At 36.6% G+C, this 23,864-nt stretch overlaps 1 protein-coding gene across 1 annotated transcript in view; it reads left to right on the top strand.

Moving 5' to 3' along the window:
• Window positions 1–23,864, top strand: part of PPARG (peroxisome proliferator activated receptor gamma) — a 109,862-nt gene that overhangs the window by 69,176 nt on the left and 16,822 nt on the right. The window contains exons 3-5 of the mRNA XM_038409836.2: window positions 441–610; window positions 6,346–6,484; window positions 15,160–15,359. Of these exons, the coding sequence (XP_038265764.1) occupies window positions 441–610; window positions 6,346–6,484; window positions 15,160–15,359 (509 nt within the window). The remainder of the gene's footprint in view (window positions 1–440; window positions 611–6,345; window positions 6,485–15,159; window positions 15,360–23,864) is intronic.

Genomic DNA, 23,864 nt, shown 5'->3' with positions numbered 1-23,864 from the left:
CTTGTAGTAAGTACCACACACGCTTTGCAGAGGGAGGGAGGGAGGGAGGAAGGAAGATTCATGGAGGACAATTATGTCAGGGAATAAATATGATGTCCCCGCTGTGGAGGGCAATGATGTCCTCAACCTAAACCAATTCTGCACTACCAATCTGAAGACTGGATCAATAGCCCCGTTTCTGCACCAGATCCTCCATCTTCAAGATAGTTCAGCCTCATTCACAATCTACTAGATGGCTACTTGTGGCTTGTAGCCTTTTAAGGAGCTAATATTTACAGCTGTTTATCATTATTTTATTATTAAACAGGACAGAGAATTTTTGGCCCTATTTACTGTGGTTGTTAGTTATAATGCAAGTATTGGTCACTATTTCTTGACATCTTATTGTACCTTTTATAACAGATGATAAATTAATCTTTTAAAATCTCTTACATATGCAGGTGCAATCAAAATGGAGCCTCCTTCCCCACCTTATTTTTCAGAAAAAGTTCAGTTGTACAATAAACCTCCTGAAGAGACCTCCAATTCTCTCATGGCTATAGAATGCAGAGTATGTGGGGACAAGGCTTCTGGATTTCATTATGGCGTGCATGCATGCGAAGGTTGTAAGGTGGGTTGTCCAATAGTGTCTGCCTGAAATAAGAACATTCTATCATTTCCACGTTCTCATTTCTTGACTGCTGCCAAGTATTTCAGGTTGGTCACCTTAGCTGTGCTGCTGAATGTCTCTAGAAAAAGAATTCCATTCTACTGATTTTAATAGACTATTAATGGACAACAGCACTATCCGGATATGCTGAAGGTTCAGTGGCAATTGAATTAACATATCAATGGTGTCAAGTAGGACTGTTCTAACACTGAATGTGTGTAGAGTAGTAGATTCACCATTGTTCTTCCTTTTCTCCAGGAATGAAATTGTATATTTTCTATCCTAATTCATGTAAGTTTGGCTAACTTAGTGATGTCCCCGTTAGTTTTAACCCAGCTATTTCTCTGACCATGAGAGATGGTACATCATTTTATTCCTCCAGGATTTCTCCTGTAATTATCATTAATGTCAGTTAGCATGTGGACTAGCTGTGAACTCTGCCTGAATTCTCAGAAATAGGGAGCCTTTCCCAAATGTGCTCTGAATCCAACGTTTCTCAGTTTGCTCTCCCATGCATTTGGTCTTTGATCTAGGAGCAGAATTTTGTTTGTTTGTTTTGGTTTTTTGATTAGCAAGCCTGGATAGATTTTTTTAAACGATTTTATTAGTTTTTCACACAGTATAAGGAGAAGCCACACTATGAAACCAGCACTGAGTGATGAAAGGAGGTGATGGGGAGGGAAAGGAGAAACATTGTTTAGATAATAGCTAAAATGTGATATACAAACCCCAATGCTCACCTCCTTTCACATGTGGTATCAAGTGTCTTTTGCAATCATAACTTCTTTATGTGTCCACACAAATATGCATAAGAATATAAGAACAGCCATACTGGGTTAGACCAAAGGTCCATCTAGCCCAGTATCCTGTCTTCTGACAGTGGCTGATGCCAGGTGCCCCAGAGGGAATGAACAGAACAGGTAGTCATCAAGTGATTCATCCCCTGTTGCCCATTCCCCGTTTCTGCCAAACAGAGGCTAAGGACACCATCCCTGCCCATACTGGCTAATAGCCATTGATAGACCTATCCTCCATGAATTTATCTAGTTCTTTTTTGAACCCTGTTATACTCTTGGCCTTCACAACATCCTCTAGCAAGGAGTTCCACAGGTTGACTGTGTTGTGTGAAAAATTACTTCCTTTTGTTTGTTTTAAACCTGCTGCCTATTCATTTCATGTGGTGGCCCTTAGTTCTTGTGTTATGAGAAGGAGTAAATAACACTTCCTTATTTACTTTCTCCACACTAGTCATGATTTTATAGACCTTTATCATATCCCCCCTTAATTGTCTCTATTGTCTTAGTTGTATACAAACTGAAAAATCTCAATCTTATTAATCTCTCCTCAGATAGCAGCATACCTCTAATCATTTTTGTTGCCCTTTTCTGAACCTTTTCTAATTCCAATATATCTTTTTTGAGATGGGGTGACCACATCTGCATGCAGTATTCAAGATGTGGGCATACCATGGATTTATATAGAGGCAATATGATATTTTCTGTCTTATTATCTATCCCTTTCTTAATGATTCCCAACATTCTGTTTGCTTTTTTGACTGCTGCTGCACATTGAGTGGATGTTTTCAGAGAACTATCCACAGTGACTCCAAGATCTCTTTCTTGAGTGGTAACAGCTAATTTAAACCCCATCGTTTTATATGTATAGTTGGGATTATGTTTTTGAATGTGCATTACTTTGCATTTTGTAGCTCTTCGCAATCAGCCTGGGACTTAACTATCTTGAGTAATTTTGTATCATCTGCAAATTTTGCCACCTCACTGTTTACCCCTTGTTCCAGATCATTTATGAATATGTTAAATAGGACTGGGCCCAGTACAGACCCCTGGGGGACACTACTATTTACCTCTCTCCATTCTGAAAACTGACCATTTATTCTTACCCTTTGTTTCCTATCTTTTAACCAGTTACTAATCCATGAGAGCGCCTTCTCTATTATCCCCTGACAGCTTACTTTGCTTAAGAGCCTTTGGTGAAGGACCTTGTCAAAGGCTTTCTGAAAATCTAAATACACTATATCCACTGGATCCCCCTTGTCCACATGCTTGTTGACCCCCTGAAAGAATTCTAGTAGATTGGTGAGCGTGATTTCCCTTTACAAAAACCATGTTGACTATTCCCCAACAAATTATGTTCATCTATGTGTCTGACAATTTTGTTCTTTACCATAGTTTCAACCAGTTTCCCCAGTACTGAAGTCAGGCTTACTGGCCTGTAATTGCTGGGGTCACCTCTGGAGCCCTTTTTAAAAATTGGCGTCACATTAGCTATCCTCCAGTCATTTGGTACAGAAGCTGATTTAAATGACAGTTTACAGACTACAGTTAGTAGTTCTGCAATTTCACATTTGAGTTCCTTAAGAACTCTTGGGTGAATACCATCTGGTCCTGGTGACATATTACTATTTAGTTTATCAGTTTGTTCCAAAACTTCCTCTAATGACAGTGTCTTTAAGAAGTTTCCATGCAGCTTGCAGGGATTTTACTTTTGGTGCTGTACCTTTTAATTTCTGTTTAACTAATCACTGTTAATTAATCTGGGACAGTTCCTCAGATTTGTCACCTAAAAAGAATGTCTCAGGTTTGGGAATATCTCTTATATCCTCAACCGTGAAGACCGATGCAAAGAATTAATTTACTTTCTCCGCAATGGCCTTATCGTCCTTGAGTGCTCCTTTAGCATTTTGATTGTCCAGTGGCCCCTCTGGTTGGTTAGCAGGCTTCCTGCTTCTGCTGTACTTAACACATTTTTTGCTATTACTTTTTGAGTCTTTGGCTAGCTGTACTTCAGATTCTTTTTTGGCCTTCCTAATTATATTTTTACACTTCATTTGCCAGAGTTTATGCTCCTTTCTATTTTCCTCACTAGGATTTAACTTCCACTTTTTAAAGGATGCCTTTTTGCCTCTCATTGCTTCTTTTACTTTGTTGTTTAGCCACGGTGGCTCTTTTTTGGTTCTCTTACTATGTTTTTTAATTTGCGGTATACATTTAAATTGAGCCTCTATTATGGTGTCTTTAAAAAGTTTCCATGCAGCTTGCAGGGATTTTACTTTTGATGCTGTACCTTTTAATTTCTGTTTAACTAACCTCCTCATTTTTGTGTAGTTCCCCTTTCTGAAATTAAATGCTACAGTGTTGGGCCGCTGTGGTGTTTTCCCCACCAGAGGGAAGTTAAATTTAATTATACTATGGTCGCTATTACCAAGCAGTCCAGCTATATTTACCTCTTGGACCTGATCCTATGCCCCACATAGGAATAAATCAGGAGTTGCCTCTCCTTTTGTGGGTTCCAGGACTAGCTGCTCCAGAAAGCAGTGATTTAAGGTATCAAGAAACTTTATCTCTGCATCCCATCCTGAGGTGATATGTACCCAGTCAATATGGGGATAGTTGAAATCCCCCATTATTATTGAGTTTTTTATTTTAATAGCCTCTATATCTCCCTGAGCATTTCACAGTCACTATTACCATTCTGGTCAGGTGGTTGGAAATATATCCCTACTGCTATATTATTATTCGAGCATGGAATTACTATGCATAGGGATTCTATGCAAAATCATATAGATCACAAAGGATACATAAGTATGGCCTTGTGAGATTCTGAAGAATCACTCAATAAAATATATCTGTGTTCTGTTTAAAAGGGCACTGTCATGTTAAAAAATATTTATTTAAAACAAATTGCCCTTCATATATTACAAACAGAACTTTATATTAAAATTCAAAGAATTTTAAAATCTAGTTTAATTTTTGATATTTATACTATTGATTTATTTTTCTGCTATTAATTTATTTTTATGTTATTCATTTATTTTCCTAGTTTGGTCAATGAAAAGAGATTGGGTCCCAATCCTGCTATCTTGAAGTCACTCATAAAATCTGAATTTATTCCAATGGAAGCAAGATCAGGCTCTTACACAATTTAATTTTTTAGTCAATCTCTAGGCAATTTAATATTCAGGCTATATTCTTCTGATTTGCACTTTATACCCTTTGCACAGTTATAAATGGCGACACAAGATCGAAGGGCATTGGTGAATCAGGCCCTATGACTTTAAAAATTCATTTACTCCCTTTCAAAGCACCCACTGATGCCAGCTATGTTTACAAGACCAAAAGGATAAGTGAGTGTTGTAGGGCTACATTATCCTCAGTAATAGGGGATTACAGAGGCACAGACCTGCTCTGGTTTTAAACAAAAACTCAAAGGATTAAATTGTGAATCTTCGAGAAATCCCCAGAAGAGTAATACATCTGTTATTGATTACTTACGGTCACAGTCAAATATATAAACAAGAAGTCAGCACAGTGCTTACAACTGAACTGTGAGAAAAACTAGCTGTAACAAGGAAGGAACTGTAATAAACCTGGACATGCCTTATTAAAATAAACTGCATATGAATGATCTGAGAATACAACTCTAAACCATGAGATATGACCAGCAGTTTAATTATCGGCAAATATTGCACATGCCACGTGGTCTTAGTTAAAGACAATCCTAGTCTAATCCAGCAAGAACAATAATAAGTTAAGAAATACATTGCCTTTGGACTGTCCTATTGCTGCACTGTAATGGGATTTTTAAAAAATCATACATATGCATTCATTGGATATTATTTACATTGTTCCTAACCCGCAAAAAACCTTCATCTATATGTTGAATTTAGAATGGATGCTAAAACCGTGTAAACCAAAATATTTTTTCTGCTTATGTTTCAACCCAGCCTTCAATAAGGCTTCAAGTTAAAAAAAGTGTTCTGAAAAGACATGATTATGAATTTCCATAATGAACAGCAAAACTTTGTCTCTTTACAGGGCTACATTGCACTTTTCAGTAGTTATCCTGGCTATCACACCAATTTTAGAATTTTCAGGTGCTTGTACATTTTGAAGACCTGTAAATTCAAAACAATAAGAGCAAACTGAGCGTTTCAAATATAAACAGTTCCTGGAAATAAATATTACAATAATAGTTTAACAATAAAAACAGCCAAAGAAATAGAATAAATGAAGGAAAATAAATATTCTTTAAGTACATGGGCCTCCAACAATAAAAAAGATTTGAAGATCATGAAGAAGCAGAGGTATTTAGAGAAAATAACTAAACCAACAACTATCTCACAATCTTATGATTTGCTTGGATGGGAATGATTTGTTTGAATTAAAAGAATGGGAAGATAGAAATTAAATTCTAATGTAATTAATAGAGAAGTATGAGTTCAGGTGAGGCATAAACAGCAATGGCTTATGAGGGCCTGTTTTTCATGCAGTAAAAAGAACTGTGGAAATAAAGACAGAAAATATATGATGCAGAAGTAGAATGGCTTTCTTCATGGAATATTTTATAATGTTTTCCATGAGGCACCAACAGTAGTTCTTTAAACTGGAGAGTGTGCAACCCATCCAGATGCATTTGCATATCATTCTTTTTTAAACTCCTGGATTCAGAGAGTGGATTGGGTTTGCTATGATCCATAGAATTTTTCTTACATCTGGTAATGAGTTTTGATATTTTGAAAATGTGCAGAACCTTAAAATGGGAAAATTCTAACACACATTCTAAAATAAAGGTAGCTTCAGTATATTCAGTGCAGTGGAATCTGCCTTTCAAATGAGGCAGAGGCACTGGAAGATATTTTAGACTAATCCTTTTCCATGTGTTTATTTTTATTGCAGGGTTTCTTTCGAAGAACAATCAGGTTAAAGCTAATCTATGACAGATGTGATCTGAATTGTCGCATTCATAAGAAAAGCAGGAATAAATGTCAGTATTGCAGATTTCAGAAATGCCTTGCAGTTGGCATGTCACATAATGGTAAGTACATAAATTGTCAGCACATACTGAAAAATATAGTATTTGATCTGAAAAAAATCACAAATTAGATTATTATTTATTATTTGTACTGCTAGAAGCCCCAGCCACATTGTGATAGGCACTACACAAGCATACAGTAGAACACCAGAGTTACAAACACCAGAGTTATGAACTGACTGGTCAACCACACACGTCATTTAGAACCGGAGGTATGCAATCAGGCAACAACAGAGACCAAAAAAACAGCAAATACAGTACAGTACAGTACTGTGTTAAACATAAACTACTAAACTACTAAAAAGATAAAGGGAAAGTTTAAAAAAAGATTTGACAAGGAAAGACATCGTTTCCATGTTTGTTTCATTTAAATTAAAAGCAGCATTTTTCTTCTGCATAGTAAAGTTTCAAAGCGCTGTGAAGTCAATGTTCAGCTGTAAACTTTTGAAAGAACAACCAGAGTTATGAACATTTCAGAGTTACGAACAACCTCCATTCCCAAGGTGTTTGTAACTCTGAGATTCTACTGTATTACAAAGAGCTTGTCCCTTCCCTGAAGAGCTTGCAGTCTTATTACAGGACTAGAGACAACAGGGTTGAAATAGGAGGAGATCTGCAATGATCAGTAATATGATAACTGTTTTTATATCCTCCATCATTTGTGGCCTTAACAAATGAATGAAGCAATTTTTTCATTCTTCATGTAATTATCACTAGTGCAACTGTTTATCTTTCCTTGCTTCACTGTATTACTTCCTGTCTAAATTGTGCTGTATACCTTAACACACCAGCCTTTTGCATTTAGGGCCAAAACCAATGAGGATTCACCTTAATTCTGGAAAATATATTCGGTGTAGTATGGAACTTACCAAAAGTGTGTAAATAATAATAATTTCAATTTGCTGCACAGAACACCTATCCAAGTTTGGTAGCATTAATGATAATAAAGTCTCCTCACATTGGGACATTAGAAGTGCATAATTGCAAACCAGGTAGTCACACTACTGGCCCACCCCAATCTTCCTCTTTTTTTCTGGTATGTGTAGAGCTGGCACTGTTGTTTGGAAGGAGTGTGGAATTCCTTTGCACACCCATTCTGGAGATGCCCTAACACCACTTAGCAGGACTACTGCGGTTCCTGAGCTTTGAGAGCTTTCTCTGGTCTCTCCACCACCCATAGGCAAATTTAATCGCAAATGTGAATCCCAAACAGCATTTCCTTTTTGTATACTCTCTGGACTTAGGCTATAAAGAAGTGTACAATTTTACAGCTGAACCCCTTACACTATGTAAGCAGATAGCACTAAAATCCTAACATAGTATGATACTATTCTGTGGCACAGGAAAATCTAGAAGGTCCCTGTGAATTTTAAAGTCAATATCTGAATTCCTATGAAAATACTTATTTCAGAATATTTGAAGGGAGAGAGCCATATGAAGATTCTTCACTCTCTTTTCTTGGCAAAGCCAAGTAAAAACAGGAATTAAATGTCATAACATAGAGACTTATGTAATTCTAAGAGTAAAGAATTGCAAACATGACTGGGAAAATAATTTCTCTGTGTTTTTTTTAGGACTTTCATTATTCTCAGTATAAAAAAATTAGTGCACTGTTCCCAAGAGGAAAGCTTAACTGTGGTTTCTGAAGTTAATACAGTGAATTCAGTGAATACATTGGTATGGGAAATGTTTTCCTAATGGAAAATATGGTTTTCAAGTTTCTGGGATGCAACAGTAACTCTTAAAAATAAATCTCATTTTGAAAATACTTCTGTGGGTATTTTTATAGTAATTTTACCATGTTCTCCGGGAAGGCGGGGCAGGGGGAGAGAGCTGCTATTATTATTTTCAAGATATGTGCCAGATACTCTTGTAGATGAGGGATATGGCTTCCACTGATGTCAGAGTGAGCCACTTGCATGTCCAAGGGAGAATTTTGCCAATAGTGTATATTTTCAGGCACTCGGATCTTCTTAAGTGATATCTTTCCCTATTTTGCTAGGCAGGATATCTTTATATTGCTCCGTGGCAGAAGGTCCCCTTGCCATGTATAAATTAAAAAAATAGATTTGACAATAAAAGGTTAAATTTGTGCCTTTAAAGACAAAGCCTCATGCTATGAGGACATATCGAAATGCAAAACTGGACTGGAAGCCACCACACACACTGGGCCAAATTCTGATCTCTTTTGCTACAGTGTATCCTGGAGTAATGCCATTGAATTTCTCTGGATTTTATACCCATGTAGAATGCGACTCATTGGGTCTGAAGATTCCAAGTCATGAACATATTTAGCATTGATATGTTATTGCAAAATATATAAATAGCTCACTTTCAGGAGGCGGGATCCTAACCACATTTTGTCACATTTTGTAACATTTGAGTGAAGGTTAAAAAAGTATTCTCATGCTTTGGATGTTGTTTTCCTTTCCTTCTCTATCCATAATCCATAATAAGACACTGTTTAACCCACAATTGTTCATCTTCTGTTGCTATGTATCTCTCATGAGGGGTTCCTGTAATTTTAATCAGAAGCTTGCTTAAATTTTCTTTCTCACTGAAATTACAATTTACACAAAGTCAGCCCCTGTAGAGACAAAAAGAATACATATGGCAACTTCTTTTGTAAAGCACTACTTGGCGGCAGGGGAGGGTGAGTATTGTTGCTTTGTCCAGAGAAACAGAGAATAAAAAATAATTTATCTTGATGTGGCATCTTACTCTCATAACTATTGATACCATGTCACTGATATTATTATAATACTGTATTTTAGACTATGCATTGTAAATTGAGACTGTTTTGTAGCAAAACTTTCTAACTGTATGTTGTTATGTGCAGCAATTTACTGCAGGAAAAATGCATTGTGAGGTTCTGGTGACAGATCCTTTGTTTAAGGAGTTTAATTCTCCTGGATTATAATTTCACCAGAACTCCTTACTTAAATTAATTGTGACTTTATGTATACTTGTGATTTATAGGGACCCTTTAAAAGGGGACCTTGTGAATGGCCCCATTTGAAGATCCATTGTGTTAATATTTACTAATCCATGCTGCATCCACAAATTTAGAAGAAAAAAAGCAAAAAGCAATTATTGTTAGGCTAACAACAAATGACATTCACAACAGCGAAGTTCCTGATCCATCTCCCCAAAAATAAGATTTTTTTTGTTTTTTTTCACATTTTTTTAACTAACTAACATGCAAAAAACAACCTTATCCAAAGCTAACTTTTTATACCCTGACAAGAGGAAAGAGGGGAGACTCCATGAAGACCATTATGGACTTCACTATTGCTAATCTATAGCAATTTTACATGGAAGGCAATCAAGTACTGTGGTGATGAGCAGCTATATAAGTCCTAAAGATAGATAGAGCACAGAAAACCATAAGTGCCAGCTTGTGCTCACAGTGAAGTCAATAAGAGTTTAGCCATTGACTCCAGTAGAACAGGCTTGGGTCCTAACTGGTACATACAAATTTTGATAGTAGCAGGAATACTCTTTATACTCTCGTTTGTTGAACCAATGTGTATGTGGTCTGATAGGCACTAACCCTTATGCAATGGATTGTTGAACTAGTGGTGGGCATTCAGGCCAATAGGAGATAGCTCCTGCCCACTGTCTTGATTAACTGGTTAGCTTATACATGCTCTGATAGGAGAATCGGATGCATCCGATGAAGTGAGCTGTAGCTCACGAAAGCTTATGCTCTAATAAATTTGTTAATCTCTAAGGTGCCACAAGTACTCCTTTTCTTTTTGCGAATACAGACTAACACGGCTGCTACTCTGATACTTGTGGTAAGTGAGGAATGGGGCCTCAATATTTGTATCCAGTAAAACTATATTTCTTAGCCACGCTTTATTGCCATTATTTTTTAAAGGCAATAGCATGCTTCCGGAAGTGAGTTCGTAGCATTTATATCTGATATTCTCAGAATGTTAAAGGTATCATGTGTCTTGTTATGAATGTATTGTGTATATATACAGCAATATAGCTTAGGAACAAGGGAATTACCATAACAGAACAGACAGTTTGTCCATATACTCTGGTATTCTGTTTTCAGTTGTGATCAGCACCTATCCTGGATAGGAAGGTGAAATACCCTCTAAGGTCCTGTTCTTGTGAGTTGCTGAGTATCTCCTGTGAAGATACTCCCTCTGAATTCCACTTCTATTCATGTCTCAAGAGGCAGTCCTCACTCTTCAGAATTGGGCTCTAAGTACATCCAGCCAGTGGCACCACATGCACTCAGTTACTACAGGTTTCAGAGTAGCAGCCGTGTTAGTCTGTATTCGCAAAAAGAAAAGGAGTACTTGTGGCACCTTAGAGACTAACAAATTTATTTGAGCATAAGCTTTCGTGAGCTACAGCTCACTTCATCGGATGCATTTGGTGGAAAATAATTATGCATTTGGTGGAAAATACCTCTGTATTTTCCACCAAATGCATCCGATGAAGTGAGCTGTAGCTCACGAAAGCTTATGCTCAAATAAATTTGTTAGTTTCTAAGGTGCCACAAGTACTCCTTTTCAGTTACTACAGTGATGAACACATTCTCAATATCAATATCCATATCCTGAAGCATGAGTTTCTTACAGTAGATATTTTGTATATGTGATTAATGCTACAGCTATTACACACACCACTACTGATCTAAACAAATGTATTATTATAATTTCACTTTGCATTCAAGATCCTTAATTTTAACATCAATATTGCCTCTTATTTTGCTTTTGGGAGTTAGAAAATGTCCTTTAGTAACCTGCCAGACCTCATTTAAACTGTATCATCAATTTATAAATTCTTCTTTAAAAGAGAGGTGAGGAGCAGGGAAAGTCGAACTTGTTGGCAAAAGCCCTAAAAAGGCACCAGAGCACTGCAAGACTCTTCTTTGACATGGTGAGGTTCTTGCAAAATGAACAAATATGTTTAAAAAGTGGACAAATTAATCATAAAAGATAATCCTACTAATTGTCAGAAGTCTGACACTATTTAAAGCCTGTAACCTGGCTTATTAAAGGACAAAGGAGACTTTAATGAAAATGTGAATTTCACTGCACTAATCACTCTGGTTCTCTGTTCAAAATGTACAGTAGAACCTCAGAGTTACGAACACAAGTGTTATGAACTGATTGGTCAGTCACACACCTCATTTGGAACCAGAAGTGTGCAATCAAGAAGCAGCAGAGCCAAAAAAAAAAAAAAAGCAACTACAGTACAGTACTGTGTTAAACGTAAACTTCTAAAAGATAAAGGAAAAGTTTAAAAACAGATTTGACTAGATAAAGAAACTGTTTCCATGTTCATTTAATTTAAGATGGTTAAAAGCAGCATTTTTCTTCTGCTTAGTTAAGTTTCAAAGCGCTATGAAATCAACGTTCAGTTGTAAACTTTTGAAAGAACAACCATAACATTTTGTTCACTGTTATGAACAGCCTCCATTCCCACAGTGTTCATAACTCTGAGGTTCTACTGTATTTTATTCACTTTTCGTAAGCCTTTCCTGCCCCAGCAAGAGTCTTAAATGTCATGTTGGATTTGGTTTTCCCTATGACAATTTTTATGAAGTCATATGGTATAATGTACCTTGTGTATAAAGGCTATCTGTATTATGTACACAATATTACATTTTACCTGTAATATAATGATACTAATTTCACCCTTTTTATTAAATGTGGCCTTGATTATGCAATACTGGAACACATCTGCACAAATGAGACCTAAAGCATTATATAACAATCTAATGTGAGGTCTTGTTGTATAAATACTGTATTAAATGCATTGACATTTTTGTTATATATATAAACAAATCATTAGTACTGGTCAGTGATTAACAGTAAAGCTGTCCTTAAATAGCCAGAAAAACAACATTTCTTATAAAACCTCAGATCATAGAACCTCAACATGTCAAGTCTTGACTGTGTTACAAAGCTCAAAAATGAGGAGTACAAGGCAAATCATAGTGTGGGAAACTTTAAATGATTCAGGATAAACTACGCTAGCATATTGTCCGAAACCTCAGTTTTATCATTCCTGATATAAATAACTTACAAAGACAAGTAAGAGTTTCAAGATTTCTTGATACACAGATAGTATCGTCAGTATCTAGTTCAATTATAAAACCAAAGTCCCTGCTTTTAATTACAAGTATTTATTTAAGCACTTTGGACTGAATTCGTCTCTGGTATTGTCTCCATAGATTTCAATATTTCAGTGACTTTAGTGGATTTTCACTAGGTATGACTCTAAATTCTTTTGTTAGTTTGATGAGTAATTTTTTTCAATCACTTGCTTTTACTGTCCATCCACAATTCTAGTCTCTTCCGATGAAATTCACTTGTCAGTAGAAGGTCCATGCAAACCCCTCCTGCTATAGAGGCCTCACTTTTCCCCTTCTCATGTGAGTATGGGATGGGACAGTCACACAGAAGGGGCTCTGATCTTCCGAGGCCTGATCCAAAGCCCACTGAAGTCAACAGACTCCCATTGACTTCAATGGCCCTTGAATCAAGCCCGTGCATTGAGAAGATGGGCTACAGGCCAACTCTCAATGTGCCAGCAAACAAGATGTCTGTTTGGGGCCAGGTGAAGCAAGAAGGCATTGGATACATTCTTATTCAGTTTACAGTATTTGGTAGGTGCTGATCAGGGATGTAGCGGGGGCAGCAGCCCAAAGATTACAATAAAGTCTGTCCCTTGGTTGATAAAAGATAGAGTTTGTTCCCAACCATTACAACCATTACACAGGATACCAACCCCAAACCTGAGTACACATTCTTTTATGCAGGATTTGGGCATTTCACCCTGACAGAACTGTGTTAATCTCTTTGAGCCATCATTTCCGCTGTAGTCATTCAGATTCATGTACAGTACTTTTTTTTTCTTTTAAATCTTTTAAAATCTGGGATTTTGGAGAAAGCTTTTCCTAAACTATAAGAAATCAAGAGGACTGGCAATGAAGTGTCACTGGAAACTGTTGCTGGTAACTGACTAAGTCCATTTACTATTCCTGTGGGGAGAAAAAAGACAGTAACGTGGACTCCAGTCCAAAACAAATATAAATTGGCAATTATTCAGATGTTTCCATATGAAGAAATTGTAGGCAGGGGACATATTCAGGAAAAAGTCTAAATATAGAATTTGTTAAGTGGTCCCTAATGACCTGCTAGGTTCCCTTCCATTCTGATTTTATTCTGAAATGTGACCTCAGGGGACACCCGCAGAGATATGAGATATGCAGCATGTTTCTCTTGGTGATAGAGTTTACTGCAAGGGAACTGTGATGGAACTGTGAGAGCAAACAAGCCACCTCTAGCAGTCATGAAGTAAGAGTCAGTCAGTGATACAGGTGCTAAATGGCTTTGTATGCTTTTGTGTCATCAAAGATTATTTTGAGTTTTATGAAAGTGCTATTTCTGGCCCAACAACACCAGTGTAAAAAGGAGTATTCCATGTTTTCTCATAACAGGAAAGAGGCAAGCATAATCCAAAGGAAGTGTCCCCAGTTTAGCCATTTGGAAGTACTAAGCTAACAATGTTTTTTACCATTAATTGACAATTGGAAAATCTTTATTTATAGGGGTTGTTTTTTTTTTACCTGTTCCTAAACCAACACCACAAACTTTTTTCCTTGGATTTTTTTTTGGGGTCTTTTTCACTTAGATGCTCTTTCTATCTTATTTTCATAAGGGTAATATAGATTTAATTCCATTTACTGAAATCTATATATTGTAAAAAATAGTCTGTTAGGAAACATAGCTTATTGGCTTATTTGAGAGATTTTTCAGAATCGTTGCCCATATGTGTAAACAGTCCTTTGGATGGTACACACTTATAAATTGTAAAGATGTGTGCCTTGTATTCTGCCTTACATTTGAGTTGGGTAGTTGTGAGGTATTGTGAGTAGGCAAGTCCTTCGCCACTCTGTCAACCCAGCACACATACAGACAGAGTTAGCATTCAAATCTCACCCCTCTGGGGGTTTCCTTTATTATTAATTTAAGGGCAACTAGCAATCTTTTGTCAAGCTGCCTTCTAAAATTGCTGTTTCTAGGGATTTTATCTGAAAGACCTCCTGTTTGATCCCTTAATTGCTCTCACAATAACATATTATTGTACTTTATATATTAATCACTATATAGATATTAACTAATTGATTCTCACAATACTTCTGTGAAGTAGGTAAGCATTCCCTTTTAGCCTAAAATCATACAATGAGTGAATCAGAATTAGAACTCAGGACTTCCTGATTTTTAATCCTGCACTTGGTCCAACAGACAACATTGTCTTTACTTAAAGACTCTCCATTTTTTATCCTCATGAGTTGGGATTAACCAGACTCACCTGATCTGACTGCCAGATTAGTCAGAAGAATAGCTCTGGATTTCCATGCAGGTTCCTAGAACCTGACACCTTTTCACAAGGGCATCCTAGCTTACTGTATGGTATCCAGATTGTTTCCTCCTTTAGTTTTGTTCTTATGACAATTCTCTGAACCCTTTCAACTGCTTGTCTACTCTGTTGGGTGAAGTCATTTTCCTGCCACTTGTCTAAGCACTCTGAATGAAAATTAAACTCTGGAATGCTCATTATGAAAGGTGACAGAAAATATTATTGTAAAAATATATTTGTGTTCAGGTGCAGCTGTGACTAATGTAACAATTTGTCTTCTTCAGCTATCAGGTTTGGGCGAATGCCACAAGCTGAGAAGGAGAAGCTCTTGGCAGAGATTTCCAGCGACATCGACCAGTTAAACCCAGAGTCGGCTGATCTTCGAGCCCTTGCCAAGAACTTGTATGACTCATACATAAAGTCCTTCCCTCTGACTAAAGCCAAGGCGAGGGCGATCTTGACAGGAAAAACGACAGACAAATCAGTTAGTTTTCTCTGTTTTTTTTTTAAGTAAATGATTTACCACATTGACAACACACTAAAAAAACCCAACCCTTTGCTGTTGGCAGTTACATATTTCAAGCTGTGTCTGAAACACAGGAAATGTTTTTAGATAGGATTAGTAAACATAATTTGAAAAATCTCCAAGTTCACCTAGTAAAATACTTGAAATCAGTACAAGAATTTGAAGGTCATCTTAATCTTTTTGTACTCCTCGATCCATTCTTCCTATTGCCCCTGTCCTCCACCATAGTTTATCTTACACATTATCTCTGTAATAGGTCTATATGTTAGAGGATAGGTAGTACTGTAGTACTATTACAAGCATCCATAGAGTAGTGAATTACCAGTACCCGCTGTGAATCCAAGATATGTTCTAAACCCATGTAGTTAAATGATAATAGTCATACCCTCCTTGGTTTCCTGCTTCATAAGTGCTGAATGATTCACGGAACCAGCACTTTCACACACTCCCCACAAATGTACTGCTTGTTCCTAAGATATAATGATGTGTTCCTGCATTTAAGTTAGTTATCTTGGTTAGTTCAGTATCCTGTGGTGCTAGAACTTAAATTTTAAGGAAACACATTATAGGAATATATGTGTAAGTTAGTAATAAATGTATATGTATTCGTGGGTTCCCTGAAAAATGCAACATGTAAAGATCTTTTTTATTATACAGCAATATCTATGTAAATCAGTATAAAAGTATGCATCTATGACATCCTATTAAACACAGTGGAATTTTATTTTATCATCATTCAACTACATGGGATAAAAACTTTTCCAAAAGTAACAGCTATTGGTGTTGATGTGTTTCCTTAGGCTGAGTATCAGGGAGTTTGTGAGTTAGGACCACACTAAGGCCAATTGATTTGATTTTCTTTGATATTTTCTAAGGCAGGAAAGAATTTCACACTTTTTGATTGCTACTAAAGGCTTGTCTTTACTGCAAAGTTAACTCAAGTTATAACTCAAGTGGTGCCCCAAACTCAAGTACCATCCACACACAAAAATCCTTCACTTAAGTGTGGCAGTGTTTTAACTCCATTTGGCTGGCCCTCAAGAGGTATAGGCTAAAGCATAATTTGTTACTTGCTAACATGACTGTTCTGTAGTGTGGACTCAGACTAGCTCCACTGTAATGCCGCTAGTCCTCCAACATCTTCCTACATGTGCCCAGGATAGACAACTTTTCACACAGTTCACTGGGAAAGAATTGATAGAGCGGTTCAGCTTCCTGCAAAAGCAAAGAACCATGGTATATGTCCCTAAGAATATTTAGTGCCACATATGCATAAGTGTAACACCAGTGCAGACATAGCAGCCCAAGTGTTATTTTGCAATATGCCCACTCTCTCTCAAGCTAATCTAACTCAAAAGCAGTAACTTGAGTGTAGATAACTTAACTCTGCAGTTAAGACATACCCTAAACTTGCAAAAGAGCTAGTGAGAACAGTTATAATCTGACCTGCCTTGGTGTTATTATGCTTAGTAGAAATTTTGCTTCTATGCATGTATCTGATTTGGGAAGTGAACTGTTTTATGGATCTGTATTTAGGCTTTGGATCAAACCCATAAAAAACAGTCAGGTATAGAATAATCATCAAAGTGGGCATTGTCAAGTTGCTCCTTACACTTTAAGAAGCTTTACATGCATATTTTATGAATAATTATAAGGAACAGAGGTGTGTGAATCATTGACAACAAAATTAAGAGTCTCAAAGTTTGCCAAGTTTTTGCACTGTAATGTGAATAAAAAATTCTCCTATTTTCACAAAATTAGTGCACTAAAGTGGGCCTATTATGAAACCAAATCCTTTTCATTAAGAAAACACATGAAATAGTCAGTTCATGTAGGTTTGCATCAAAACTTTAACAGCAGCCATTGATCTGTGCCGTGTGACATGGGTATTACTTTTTCTCTCCCTGACCTACGTCACATGACTAAGATCGGAAAAAAAAGAGAGATAAGTCTTTTACCAAGACATTTGTGTGTCTCACCTTTCTTGAGCAGATTACAGCATGTACAAAGACAGGTTTCAGAGTAGCAGCCGTGTTAGTCTGTATCTGCAAAAAGAAAAGGAGGACTTGTGGCACCTTAGAGACTAACAAATTTATTTGAGCATAAGCTTTCGTGAGCTACAGCTCACTTCATCGCATGCATTCGTACAAAATATCAGGTGCATATGACTAAGTGAAATGATGTTAGCAAGAATTTCACTAACAATATTTGCTGTTTTTTACAGCCCTAATAATATCACATTCCATTTACTGTATTTGCTTGCCTTTGAGGTCTAATTAGCCAACAGCAGTGCCTCTAGAAGATAGGCTTACACATTGGAATATGGTAGAAAAGAGGGAGGTGCCGCAGAATCTGTGTAGAGCTGGCCTTTCCAACAGATCATCAGCATCTGGCGAGAAGAAAACTGTTGCTATGCTAGGGATATTCTGGTTCTGAATGGGGTACCATATGTACAGTGATTATCCCAGGCAGGGGTTGGAGGGGAGAATAGAAGTTGTGCATATAATACATTTCTCCATGTGTATATGTGGTATTTAATTCCTTTCATCCTAGAGAATCCCAGCCCTGCTGCTTCACTCTGCAGCTGCTCTTGCTGCCTCTCTTTCAGTTCCCTCTTAAGCTTCTCACTGTTCTGCAATGAGCAGGAAAGCAGTTGGCAGAAGGAGCAGTGAGAAAGGGAGGGAAAAGGACACCAGCAGTTCTAAACTGCTGCTCTTCAGGCATGAGCGTAGCCCACGTAGGTAAAGGACAATGCTGAAAGGAAAGCAGTTTTTCCCCCAACCTCTCCGTATCCTGAACGGAGGGCAGAGAAGCACAGTGGTAGTTTCTTTGTGTCTCATGTCCCATGCTTTGGGCGTGGCAGGAGAATTCAACTGGAGGGCAGGGCAGCCAGTTTCTTTTTCATGGAGAGAAAGTTCTGACCTGAGACACTCCACCACTTGTAGCAGTGCCATTTTTTTAAAATTAGGAAGTTGCGCAGCTTTCCTGATTTCATTTTCTCTCATCCTATGTATGCCACTGTATTCATCAACAATGGATAAGGATGTTGTCCAGATCTTTCTGCTAAAATAACCAGTAGTGAAACATTTAACAGTATCAGCATTTAAATTGTTAGGTTTCAGAATCAACACCTCATTGAGAAAAAGGGGAAATTCAGACCTTTCTTAAAGCCTGATTCTTATCTCTGTTTTAAACTCTGTGCAGTTACTCTTAATTCACACACCAGTGTATCTGAGATCAGAAATAAATTCTTGGGGCTATTATTTATGTTTCTCTGCAGACTGTCAAAGACTACTGCATCAGTCCTCAACAGAGTTATCAAGCCTCCAGGATTATTAAAGATTATGTCATATGATGAAACTTCCAGGAATACATCCAACCAAAATTGGCAATCCTTGTCCACAACTGGAAAGTTTTCTTCCTGAGCAGTAGGGTTAGGAACTATTTTTCATGGACCGCTTAAATCCTACATAATTGAAGAGTGTAAAATTTTGGGGACCAAAGGTCCCTTCCCAGTTGCAAATTAGCATTGTCCCTATTTCTAAAGGATGTTGAGAGCTTTATTTAATAGATAATTGGTGGTTAGTTTATTATGAATAAGAAAGAGAGATGATTGTTTTATATAAGAGTTCAGATCTCAGTGCTCATATGTTTGTGGTAGAATTAATTAGCTGACTCATGAGGCAAGAGAGGTCTGCCAGGTTATAGTAGCTAACATCGAAGCCATCAGAGCAGGATCAAACTTAATTATATTGTTTTTGTCTTTTTTTAATGTATACTGCTGATTTTCCAATTTCTTGCCTTATAAAAGGAATTTTTATACATTTTTTTAAAAAAACTGGTCTCGTTCTTCCATGTTAAACTTTGTAAACCAGATTCTGACCTTAGTTACGCTATTGTATGTAAGAGAGTTTGACTCTAAATTGTGTGAGTTTATGTACTAAGAATCCCACCAGCTGTTTTCAAATACTTAAACTGATGCAATTAGAGTCAATATTAAACCAAGCAACTGTCTGCTTTATCTAATGTGTTCATGCTGATTGGACATCTAAACAGCACTGACTGAGCCTCTGATCCTGCTAACACTTACGCACACAAATAATTTTATGTATATGAGTAGTCACACTCAGGTCAATAGTAATACTCACTGGCGTAAAAGTTATTCACATAAAACTGTTGGCAGGATTGAGACCTAAACACCCAGCATCCCCTGGACCCAGTGTGAAGTTTGGGTAGGAGTTTTAAGGGGTGAACTCTTCTTCATTTGTTCCAAATTTGTGGTAGGTCAGCTCATTCACAATTTCCATTCTGAGAAATACTCCAAAGCTGTGTGAGATTTGAATGAACTGTACTGCTATGCTTTGTTGGCTGGTTAATTAATAACTGTCTGGACTTTGGAAGTAACTTGGTAATGCTTGGATATTATGCTGATGCAATGCTCATGCAATGTATATAGTGTACCATCACATGATGTTTTATTTAAACCAATCACCAGGCTAGAGTTTGCTATAAAACAATACATAAATAGACAAACCCCTATATAATTGCTACCACTTTTCAGACCATGTTTACATACCCCTGGAAGAGTGGATGCACTCAGTCAGTAAATAATGATTAAAACTTTTATATTATTTGTACTGTAACGGACTTTGTGCTCTAGAACATCAAACTGTTTACTATGGGCACAGTTTAAATTTATACCTTTTTTAATTGCAGTAGCATCTACGTCACCTGAAAATGATTAGATATGCTAAGGTAGTGTGTGGAATCTAAAATTACTAAAAAAGAAAAGGAGTACTTGTGGCACCTTAGAGACTAACAAATTTATTTGAGCATAGCTCACGAAAGGTGCCACAAGTACTCCTTTTCTTTTTGCGAATACAGACTAACACGGCTGCTACTCTGAAACCTAAAATTACTAAGTAACAAGTCCTCTTCTGGAATGTACAGTGCTTACCAGCCATGGCAAAATAAGCTTCAGGTTACAGAGTTCATTTGAGCCTTTAAATTGCATATTTTCTTGGCTATTGTCAACTCTTTTTGTTTTCATTCTGTAATATGAGTGGGCTGAGCCCCATTGAAGTACTGTTATCAGCATAGCAGAACAGTAATCTGGGAACAGATGTTATCCATGATGCTTTTCTTGAGTTTGGTGCTGGAGGAGCAACTAGGAATCTCTAGAAAGAATGAAAGAAAGAGAGTGATCCAGCAGTAATGAAGGTAGATGTTTAGTAGGCTACATTCATGGAATCATTATTCCATCCAGTTATTTGTATGAAAAATATTCCTCTGTTGCCAGGACTGGAAGAACATGTTCAATAAGTCTTGAGACATATCTATCCTTTTCTTACTATGTGCTGTCACACATCTTGAAATTTAAACGATTGTCATAGAACTGTAGGCAAACAATTAGTGATGTATCTTACATTGTCTTGTATTTTGACTGAAACGAATGGCCTGTTGCTAGGTTTGCCAGCTGGTCACTTTCATAATGGCACAGCCAGTTTCGTTTTAGGCCTTGTCTACATAAGAAAATTATGCTAATTTAACTAAATTGGTTTAGATATTGGTTTAATTAAATTGGTGTAACTCCTTTATGTAGGTACTTTTGTTTCAGTTTTAAGAGTGCCTCATATCAGTTTAGCTTAACTAGGCTTCTAAACTTCTTATGGAGACAAACTCTTACTGGTGGATTGTATGAGCAGGGACCCCATCTACTACTAATAGCTTTGAAATTGCTTTTAAGTCTCTGCAGCGAAATTACAAGAAGTTAAGTCTTTAAGAATCAGTTCCAAGGTAAGGCTATCAGAATCTGGCCCAGAGAAAAGAACTTATTGCATTTGGAAGATAAAGATATTTGTTCTAGTAATAATGGATATAGAAATTATGTAACCAGATGGGATGCTTGGTGTGCTCATTTACATGCCAGTACCCAGAATTTTCAGGCATCTTACTCCTATTTCATAGCAGGAACCTGAGATCCAGGAACAAAGCAAATAGGTATGATGGGCTTGCAGGTAGGTGCATTGAGTCCTTGTCGAGAGCAATGTAAATTATTTTGCAGGAGTGGCATTGCAAAGAGGTTAAAATCTTTATTTTTGTAAGCATTGTCAAGGAATAGCAGGATTTTCTTGTGCTGACTTTAAATATCAAAAAAGACTAGTCAAAGACAATAGAAAATACATTCCACAGAGAGACTGCACAGTTTCCAAGACTGATTTCTAAAGGTCTGGTTCCAAATAAAATACTTTAAAAGGTATTAAAAGTTTTTGCCACCAGACTTTTGTATTTTTTTGTATATTTTAGAGTGATCTGGATTGCTTGGTAAGCAGGCACAACCAGACAATATGCATTTTAATATAGTTAAATGTAAATGCATACGTGCAGAAATAAAAAATGTAGGCCATACTTAAAGGATCGGGGTCATAGTGAATAATCAGTTCAACATGAGCTCCCAGTGTAAAACTGTGACCAAAATGGCTAATGCAATCCTTGGATGCACAAACAGGGGAATCTCACATAGGAGTAGAGAAGTTATTTTACCTCTGTATTTGGCACTGATGCAACCCGTGCTGGAATACTGTGTCCTCAATTCAAGAAAGTTCTAGTGTCCTCAATTCAAGAAAGATGTTGATAAATTGGAGAGGGTTCAAAAAACAGGAATGATTAAAGGATTAGAAAACATGCCTTATAGTGATCAATCTATTTAGCTTAACAAACAAAAGGTTAAGGAGTGAATTAATTACAATCTATAATTATCTATATGGGGAACAAATATTTTAATAATGGGCTCTTCAATCTAGCAGAGAAAAGTATAACATGATCCAATAGCTGGAAGTTGAACCTCGACAAATTCAGACTGGAAATAAGTTGTAAATTTTTAAGAGAAGGTAATTAACCATTGGATTCTCAATCAATGGTAACTTTCTAATCAAGATTGGATGTTTTTTCTAAAAGATTTGCTCTTTTGGGGAATTATTTTGGGGAAATTCTAAGGCCTGCATTATACAGGAGGTCAGGCTGGGTTATTGCAGTGGTTCCTTCTGGCCTTGGAATCTCTGACCTATGAATTTTGTATGTCTGGTGCCAAAAGGCAAATCAAAGACTTAAACAGAAACTCTGGTATGTAGAATTGACGTAGAAAAGTAAATGCCAAATAGAAATACGTAGCACCTTGTGGTTATTTATTATTTTATTTTGCTTTAATAAGAAGTGGATCAAACATTCACAGCTAAATACGTAGATCTCAGTTTGAAGAAATATTTCTGCAGCTGCAACACAATAGAGTGGTACTAAAGATAGCTGATATCTTACAAATTGTAGCTCTCCCTTATCGACATCTCCTTCTCCCCTCTCAAATGTAACATTGTGGTTTTCCATCCAATTTCACAATTAAACAATTAAAATTGTATGTTTCTTAGAAACAGAACATAATCCAATTGTTGGTGCATGTTTAAATTACTTTTTTGGGAGTCAGTAACGTAGGGCCTGATCCAGTGCTCATTGAAGTCAATGGGTTGAATACATGAAGGCTAAAAAGCATGTTAGAAATTATACCTCCCTGTGTTTCTTACTTCAGTTGAGGTGAATAACAGATAGTTACTTGTGCATGGGAAAATGGAGGGAAGAGAGAGTGAATTGTCAGGGGGGAAAAACAAATATTACCAAATATTTGGGAGGGTCCATTCTTTGTTTTTCGCAAATAAACTAATGCAATCCTGGGTAAATGATGCATGCACTATATTTAAATAATTTGGCCCCAAGGATAGCCATTCCTAAGATAAATTCGTAGTATTCACTTGTTCACTTCTTTTAACAGATCTTGTCATTGGGCCTCACATCTGTTTATTCTGAAATAGATTGTTTCCAGATCATAGAAAAAGAATTTTGCTGGCATTAGTTTTGCTAATTTGTTTTCAAATTGATTTATTCTAGTTGGGTATTTTTAACAGGCAGACTCATTGTTGTGACCTGAATTCGCTTTGTTCTAGTTTACAGCATACTATTTTTTGCATCAAGGACTATTTTTCTCATTAACAAGTTACTTGAGTTTAAAAAATATATCAGTGTAACGAAGATGCCATTTACAAGATACTCAAGGTAAAATAGTTGCAATTATCTGTAACACTTACTAGGACTTGTATTTAAAAATGAGTATAACAGCATATGAAGTAATGTAAATGTGAACATATGTCTGTCTATAGAAAAAGTATTGTACCTACATAACTACAAATTAAACATTTAAGGGTAATATGTTATTGGATGTAAACTATTAAAATACATGTTAAAGAGATAATATTATTTTATTAACTAACTTTCCGAATTTTGAATTCTTATAGTAAAACACTTGTGAAACTAAGGACAAAAACATTAATAGACACTTTTTAGGAGTGAAAATCAGTTCTGTTTTTTAAAAGAAATTGCTTTCCTTGAATTATTTAAAAAATTACCCTCTCCAAATCC

This window comes from Dermochelys coriacea, chromosome 7, assembly GCF_009764565.3.
Source record: "Dermochelys coriacea isolate rDerCor1 chromosome 7, rDerCor1.pri.v4, whole genome shotgun sequence".
Lineage (NCBI taxonomy): Eukaryota > Metazoa > Chordata > Testudines > Dermochelyidae > Dermochelys > Dermochelys coriacea.
Note: the sequence above shows the minus strand (reverse complement) of the source record. Positions and strands in the feature narration are given on the sequence as shown.